This window comes from Sciurus vulgaris (assembly GCF_902686455.1).
Source record: "Sciurus vulgaris genome assembly, chromosome: 4".
In the NCBI taxonomy this organism is placed as follows: domain Eukaryota; kingdom Metazoa; phylum Chordata; class Mammalia; order Rodentia; family Sciuridae; genus Sciurus; species Sciurus vulgaris.
In genome coordinates, this window is record NC_136464.1 from 29,686,922 (window position 1) to 29,695,609 (window position 8,688).

At 47.4% G+C, this 8,688-nt stretch overlaps 1 protein-coding gene across 13 annotated transcripts in view; it reads right to left on the reverse strand.

Annotated features, from left to right (window-relative positions):
• Positions 1-8,488, reverse strand: part of CNNM1 (cyclin and CBS domain divalent metal cation transport mediator 1) — a 56,535-nt gene extending 48,047 nt beyond the window's left edge. For all 13 annotated transcript variants that reach the window (XR_013763481.1, XM_079137824.1, XM_079137823.1 and 10 more), the window contains exon 1: positions 6,691-8,488. Coding sequence is in view for 12 of the 13 variants with exons in the window: in XM_079137824.1 (XP_078993950.1) it covers positions 6,691-8,269 (1,579 nt within the window). In the remaining variant the exon portion in view is untranslated. The remainder of the gene's footprint in view (positions 1-6,690) is intronic.
• Between the last annotated feature and the right edge of the window lie 200 nt (positions 8,489-8,688).

Below are 8,688 nucleotides of genomic sequence, written 5' to 3' on the forward strand. Positions count from 1 at the left end.
TTTAGGCAACAGATCCCTTACAGGAAGATCCAAGATGGGAAGAGGGTACCTTTCAGCACCAAAATGGCTGAACAATGTCTGGCTGGCTGACTACTGTATTTCCAGGCCCAGGTCAGTACCTGGTCCAACGTAGAGTTTAAAAATATCTGAATGAATCAATAAATGAGCAAAGGCTGAGTATGGAAACTGTTATGGGCCATTTTTCAGCCATGCTAGTCTACGGGAAGAGCAACCTAGCACATGGAGGTTGAGCTGTCTTTAGTTTGGGAAGACGATGTTACTAACTCAGCAGAGCTAGGTTATCTGAATTACCTACCAGTTCCTTTGACTTCAGAAAAGAGCCTTATTCCTTTCCCCTGTTGTCTATACAGGGCTAGTTTTCTCCTAAAAATAATCTACTAGAGGAGTAAATTTTAGAAGTACAATAAATCCCAAAGGTTCCATTTTAAAATTTAGGTTTCTCCAATTATAGAGCTCAACCCTGAGGAAACCATAGTGAAAATAACACCAATGTACAAGATAATTACTCTAGAGGTTAGAATGGCCATTTGATTTGTGGATCATGGGTTTTCCCTTTACTTCCTTTTTAAGAATTTGATTAAGGTTGTTGTTATGTGCAATATATTTTTAATACAATAAAATATTAAGTTATTATTTCATGATAGTGGTATGATTACACTTCTTTTCTCTACCATTCTATATTTAAAATTTTTCTATATGAAATATAGGAACTTATACACTGCAGCAAAAAATTTTATAAAAGCAAAATATGCCACCCAAACATAGTTACTCAGTCCTCCACATTCTCACTGCATTTTACATTTCTTTTACAGCACTTCTCTTTTAATGGTGTAGGTACAGGTCTGTCTTACCCACAGACTCAAACATTGAGATTGTGAATTGCAATGCCATCGGAAGTCATGGAGAAAGGTGAGTCCTGCCTGTCTTCTAGATTTCTAAAGGGCAATACTAACCTTTCCTTGGCTCCAGGTTTTAGGGGAGCAGGTTTCTTGTTTGTTTGTTTGTTTCATATGCTCAACTCTAAGCACAATGCTTTGAACACACACAAAAAAGAACTGATACAATAAATGAATGTACTTGAAGAGGCAGAGAAATAATACATGCAGCACTTTTCCTCTAACATTTAAAGTTTGATTTGTCCTGCTGCATAGTCCAAAACGATTGGACTGGAGATAATCAATGATTCATTTGCTGGACCTCTGCAGATCCCTTCCATGATATTACAGTTTAACTCCTTCAGTTAGCTGTTCATTGTTTCTTGAAAATGCACTAAGTGTCATATTCATTAAGTGTTGGAACTACAAAGATAGATAGGACTGTCTTGTCCTGCAGATGCTCATTACAAGGGGAGGGGGCACTTCTAAGTAAACTGATAGAACAGCTTGTTAGTTCAATAACAGATAAAACATACATGGAAAAAAGGGTTGGCCCAAACCGGGGTCTCTGGGAGAAGTGTCCCTGAGCTGAGTGTTAAAGGAGGAGCTGGAGAAGGATTAATCAGGCAAAGCATGTCCCTGACATTACAGCATGAGTCAAGGGACAAAGACAAGGAAACAGCACTGTGCAGCTGCAGAGTTCAGGGTTTCCAGAGCCTTACGCTGTGACAGGAGTGGGGCACTGGGGGTGGGCAGGCAGCAGCAGGTCATGAAGGCATTGTCAGCCTCGTTCCCAGCTTAACCTTATTCTGCTGGTGGCAGAAGTTGCACAAGGGTTTTAAGTGGGGATGTCATTAATGAGACTGGAGAGGATGGATTTAAGGGAGATGAAGATATGAAGAAGTATGCCTTCTTAGGAGGCATTTGCACAAATGAGTAATAAATTTGTATTTATATTTAATAATCATGGCTAACATCTACTTAGCACTTATAAGATGACAAGTACTAACTAAGCATTCTAATGTGATAGTCTTTAATATTTCAAACGACCATATGAGTAATTACTCTTACAATCTTCATTTTATAAGATACACATAGAGTTAATTAATTTGCTCAAGACCAGTCTCAACCCAGGTAATCTGGAACAAAAACTTATGCTCTTATTCACCATCCCATTTGTTTATTTACTTCTTTTTGTATTAGAATGAAACCTCTAGGCAGACAGGGACTAGTGTCTCTTCCACTGTGCTTACACAGTAGGTACACTGTAACTATTTGTTGAATAAAATTAATGAATAATCCAAGCGGGAGAAATAGTGGACTAAATTATGTATAGGTTCCAGAGATGGTTTGGATGCAATACTGATGATTGCTATGGTTTGAATGACTGGACTTTGGTGGCTATTATGGAGTGAAAGCTTGGGTTCCCAACAATTCATATGTTGAAGGCCTAACCCCCAGGGGAGCCTGTAAGGAAGCAATCAAGGTTAAATGAGGTAATAAGGGTGGGCCCTAATCCAACAGGCTGGGTTTCTTTCTAAGAAGAGAGACCCAGGGCTCTCTTGCTGTCTGCACATGCTGGGAGGGAAGGCCATGTGAGGACACAGAGAGGAGGAAGTCATCTGCAAGCCAGGAAGAAAGCCCTCACCAGAAACTGATTTATCTAGAACCTCGATCTGTGACTTCTAGTCTTTAAACTGTGAGAAAATACATTTCTGTTGTTTAAGCCACCCAGTCCATGGTGTTTGGTTATGGCAGCTCCAGCAGAAAGACATGATTAATAGGATGAGGGTGGGTGGTGAAGGGAAGGTTTCTAACCCAGGGAGGTGAAGGGACAATAACACAACAGACATAGATAGAAACCTTGGAAGAGGAGGTGGAGATATTTGTTGTGGTCAATGAAACAACACTAATTTTGTATGTAGGGCTTATCTCACTCAAACAGAAATATAGAAGTTAGCTGTTCAATAAATATGTTTATAATTATAGCCCTCACCATGGTGGCCCCTGTGCTTGTCCTAAGAATACAAACTAAAATGATTCATTCTCTGCCCTCAAGGAACTCATAGTCCTGTGGCAGAGAAATACAGTTCCCTTTTGTAAAGCTAGCATGCCAACTTGAAAGGCCAAGTTCCTTTTCCCTATTTCTAAAGACTTACAACTCTCAAGAAGTAGAAAGAAAAAAATCACATATGAACAAAGAGATGTGGAGTCATGTGATCTTGTTTGGAATCTGGTTCTTGGAATATACAGGCTGGGCGATTATCTCAGGCAGGCCAAATAACCCTTCTGGGTCTTAGGGTCATCTGTTATTTTAAGGATCAGACAAGAAAAGGTAGATAGAAATACTTTGTAAAGTGCAATATGCATGTTAGCAATTATTGTAATTTTACTAAACTATTTGGTACTGGGTATTGAATCCAAGGGTGTTTTACCACTAGGCTACATCCCAGGTCCTTTTTAAGAAGGCAGGGTCTTGCTAAATTGCTGAGACTGACATGGAACCTGTGATCCTCCTGTCTCATCCTGGCTTGGCCTCCCAAGTTGCTGGAACTACATTTCTAATCCACAGAAACCAAAGGTGAATCAGCCGTGGAAAGCAAGAAGGCAAGAAGGTCAGCTGAACCCTGTGGGTAGCAGGGATTCCAGGTTGGAGGAACAAGACTGGAGTAGTCAGGAAAAAAAGAACAGATACGAGGGCTTTATACACCTAGGTCAATCACCATTGAATTGTGATAGTTACAGAAAGCTGAACAAGTCACATTATTGATCTGAGCTTTAGTTTCTTCATCTGTAAAATGGAGTTAATAATACCTGCCCAGGAGAGTTGTTCTGAGTATGCAAAAGGCTTGGCATGGTGCCTGGCAGAGCGGTCGCTCAATTAATGGTAACTGTTGCTCCTATTAATATAATCATTTTCCTCTCCTGCCTCCTAAGGGTCTATATAGGTGGTTAAGTTACTGAGATGCAAGGACATAAGTGAATGAAAGAGCTATTAAAGGCTTACTTAAAAAGTTATTTTTAAAGGAAAAGAAAAACAGTTCAATTCAGTTTTCCTCTCCTAATCTATGGTGCAAACATAACTTAATAGAAATCCATCACTGTATTATGTAGCCTGGAACCTGAAACAACTTTGTTAATTACTCCTTGTCTTCCATCCTAAGTAGATCTACCAAGCACTATTAATAAAGGTTTTCTGAACTCTGAACGGAATGCTCCTCAAATTTTAATAGGCACATGAGCCTCCGCAGGGCTTGTTAAAATGCAGACTTTCATTCAATTGCTTTAGGGTGGGGCATGAAGTTCTGCATTTCTAATAAGTTCCCAGTGAGACTCATGCTGGTTCACAGACCACACTGAGGAAGTGGCAGGGCTCTGTAAGGATGCGGAAGTGTCTTCCTTGGCCTGGCGTTCACTGTAACAGACTGTTTCTCTACACTGGTCTACCTCACGACAGAGTACTAATAGAACACGAATAAGCCTGTTTCACCAGATTCAGAAGTTCTGCACAGGGACTCATTTCAGATCAATGTGAACCTTTTTGAACAGATTACTAATGTGCTGGGGATGCAGGGTTAATAAGACAACTCCTGCTTATAAAGATGATTCTTAGTATCATTGTAAGTTCCACAGACTGTTAACTTACTAACAGTCTTGTCTCCATTGTTGTGTAAAACCGTATAGATGCTCAATTAATGCTAACTGAATGAATCAATGAGTTCACAAGAATTTCATTGAAGAATGTCTTCTGGCAGTACTTTAACTGCAGTCTTACCTATCACATGCAAGTAGTGATTATGTTAAGATGAGGACATTAGATTGGGCCCTAGTCTAATCTGAATATTGTCCAAGTTAGAAGAGTAAACTCAGACACACAAGGAGATAAGAAGGATGCAGTAAACAGAGGAAAGACCATGTCAAAGTTACATTAAGAAGGTGGCCGGCCATGTGCAAACCAAGGAGAGAGGCCTCAGGAGAAATGGAGCATACCGACACCTTGATCTTGGACTTCCAGGCTCCAGAACTGTGAGAAAACAAATTTCTGTTGTTCCAGCCACCCATTCTGCGGCATTTTGTTATGGCAGCTCTAGTAAACGGATACAGATTTTCTTCCATAGCTTTTATGCCCAGTTTCAAGACCCTACTTCTGCAGGAAATACAAAATGCAAGCACAGTTCTATGAGAGGACTGATGAACCACAGAGCATAGTGGGAACGAGCAGTGCAAGGATTCAGGAAGGCAGATGGAGGGAAGGGAGACAGCAGCCCAGACTGGGCGAACAGTGCTGCCATGTTCACATTTCCCTCCCCTTCTGAAAACAGCACAAAGTCGAGGGCTCTTCTCTCACCAAATCTGAGACTAAAAATAGGTTTTAGATTTTTTTTCCTCTCCCCAGGCTATGTTTTGATATTGAACATGATTTCAAAATACTGTGGCCAGAGGAAGACCCTAGGTTTTTCTTTGTACTCAAAAGTCCTAGGGAATATACCTGTGATGATAAGGTAATGGGGTTGAATTTTTGACAAACAAAAAGTATAAAAAACGCAATCAGGTGAGAGGCCTGCTAGCCACGGGGAAGCTATACTTGAAGTCTGATTCTGAAGTCAGGGGATTGACTTTCATTTGTTTCTTTTTAGTAAGTACTACAAATGAGTGTGCCCTTCAAAATAGTTATTCTGGAAAATTCTAAATTTATTCTAACCACGTGACTGGTCCTAAACCATGGCTGGAATTGTTTTCAGGGTCTGTGAGATAGGCTGATATGCTCTTAATGGTCAATCTTGGAAGTAGATTTGATTTTCAAAAACAACCAGGGGCTCTTCTGGGCCAAATCTGGTGAATTGGGGGGTGGGGTGGGTTGGGGAGGCAAACATAATGCCCAGGGGACTGACTAAGGATCCAGGTTGAGGTCTCTTGAGTGAATAGGTACTCAGCCTCAGACAGCAGTTTCCAAAGACAAACACCAGACATGAAATCAACATAGCTCATTTTGACACCAAGCTTAAGCTTAAGGGGTGAGGGAGGAATGGAGGCTGTGCTGAAGGAAACCCCTCTCATTTGGGAATGCAATTTTCTAAGGTCTCCTCTCAGCAGAATATTTCCTCAAGTTCGGATCTACTCTGTTTCATGGGACTGGAGTTCCCAGAAGTATAAGAACTCCACTGCTTTAGCCAACATCTAATCCCAACCCAAGTATTGTTTGTGTTCAATTATCGGTAGACGCTAAATTAAATATGGGGAAGAACGTCTAAAGTGCCTGGGGCTTACTCTACCCTCCTCAAAAGGCATAACTAGGAGGCTTTAGAGGCATACATTTCTGCTCCGTGTAAGGAAGACCTTGTCAGCAACGGGAGCTGTCCAGCAATAGTTAGTTGAGCGTCTAGTGCTGAGGGGAGTTTAATGCAAAGTCCGTTTGCTATAGGAACTTGTAGATGTGCCCCTGTCTTGGGTGGGAAGCGATGCAGTGACCTCCAAAGGCTATGCCAAGTTTAATGTACACAATACCTTGGCATTCGGTAGGCCCTGGAAAATATTGGTGTAATGGAATGAATGAGGAATATGGTGCACCTGGAGAGCCCAGTAGAGGGGAAGACATCTGGGGCTCAGTCGGCTGCAAGGAAGATGGGGACGAATGAGATGCAAACAGCCAGGGAGGCTTGAGGTACGGCCTACCTTGAGTCTGGGGCACTATTGCGGAGAAATAGCTTTGAGTACTTGAAGCCTTTCATGATTATGAAACGGCAATACCTTTGAAGGGGAGAGGGGTTAGGGGAGGAGAGAAATTACTGCTCACCCTTCTTAAACTCCTCCAGTACCGTGTCCAGCCGTGTATCATTGAAGACGCAGTGCAGGGGCCTGTTGTAGAAGCGGGTGACAGTGAGAAGTGGGGTGCAGTCGTCGGGGTCCACGAAGGCCAAGTCCTTGACAAACAGAATGTCCACAATATTGTGGCGCTGGTCGCCCTCGTACACCGGGATGCGAGTGTAGCCACTGCGAAGTATCTCCGAGACAGTGGCGAAGTCGAGCACCGCGTCCGAGCGCAGCATGAAACAGTCCCCGAGGGGGGTCAAGACCTCCTCCACCACTTTGGTGCGCAACTCCAGGGCTCCCTGGATGATGTTGAGTTCCTCTTTCACCAGGTCGCTGTAGGGGTCCGCTGCCCGCAGCGTCTCCAGCAGTTTCTCCCGCGTGTAGAAGGTGCTGATCTCCTGGCGCAGGGCCCAGTCCAGCAGGCGGCCCAACGGGTAGCACACCGGGAAGGCGGCCGCCATCAGGAGTCGGGTCAGGCACACGCTGTGCGAGGCGATGGCCAGTCCATGCCGCGAACACACCGAGTAGGGGCAGATCTCGGCTCCCAGGAACACCGCGCCGGTGCACACAAGCGCCGGCAGCCATGGGAAGTGAATCCCCGCCTCGCTGTAGTCCTCCCCCGTCCCCCCGATGCCCGGCGGCAGCGAGGCGTACAGCCAACCGGCCAGGGCAGCGTTGGCTCCGGCTTGGCCCAGGAGCAGGGTGCAGAGCAGATGGGTCCCCCTGCCGCGCACGGCCTGCACGCGGCGCGCCTGCTCCTGCTCGGCGGCCGAGCCACTGTTCCGCAGCACCCGTAACTCCACCGGGTCCAGCGAGAGCAGGCTCAGGCGCAGGCCGCTGAACAGGGCGGACAGGGCCAGCAGCAGGAGCGCCCCGAGCGCCCGCAGCCAAGCGGGCGGCAGCAGGTCCCCACCAGGGCCATAGAGCCGCGGGCGGACGCGCAGCAGGAAGCCGCCGGCGGCGCCGTGGTGGTGCCAAGCGCGCCCGTCCCAGGCGCACAGCGAGAAAAGCTTCCCGCCACCGCCCGCGCCGCCCCGCTCTGCCTCGCCCTTGCGCAGCTCTCGCACCCGCACCTGGACCAGGGCCGAGCCCGCCACGCCCCCGGGGCGCAGGGGCCCCAAGACTTCCACATCTGATGCCCAGTCGCTCTGCTCGCGGCAGCGCTGCGGTCCCGGGGGACGCGAGGGGACTGCGCTGGGCGCTACGCCGCTCCCGCTCGGGGGCTCCTCAATAAACACAAGCCGCGGGGCCCAATCGCTCGTGCTGTTCTCCCCGGGGGAAAGGGTGGGTGCGGGCACCGGCGCGGCGGGGACCGCGGGCCCAGGCTGGAAATAGACGCGCAGGAGGAAGCTGGTGCCTTCGGCAGCGCGCAGGGTACCCCCCTCCAGGGACACGCGGCCTCCAGCAGTGTCCTCAGGCCTCAGACCAAGCAGCCATGCGGCGGCGGCCGGGGGCCTCGGAGACAGGGAAAAGAAAAGCAGGAGTACAGCGCCCCGGCTGCAGCAGTCCCGGAGCCTGACACCCACCGCTGCTGCTGCTGCTGCCGCCGCCGCCGCCGCCATCCTGCACCCGGCGCGGCTGCACGTGATACTGCAGAAGCCGAGCGAGAGCTGGAGGGAGGAGGAGCTGGAGCTGGGAACCCGGCCCCAGGCAGGTCACCACGTGTGCTGCCTCTGCGCGCGTGGGCCGGAGGCTGTGGGGGTTCAGAAGCCGCCTGGGAGGGGGATCTCCTCGGGAGGCTGGAGAAGGCCTCGCACCAGCGCACCATGCATAGCCTGGACACACTTCGGTATGTCTGAGCGGCAGCCTGGGGCTTGGAGCTTGGCCTTTAACTCAAGAGTAAGACGAACTCCTTCCTACCTGGCAGTAATTCCCTGCCGCCCTCACCATTTTCCTATTGGCCCAGGAATTTTCCCAGTGTCTCTCTTGTCTTGCTGCCACTTGCGTTTGTCCCATTCGTGAAACGATATCCTGGAAACTA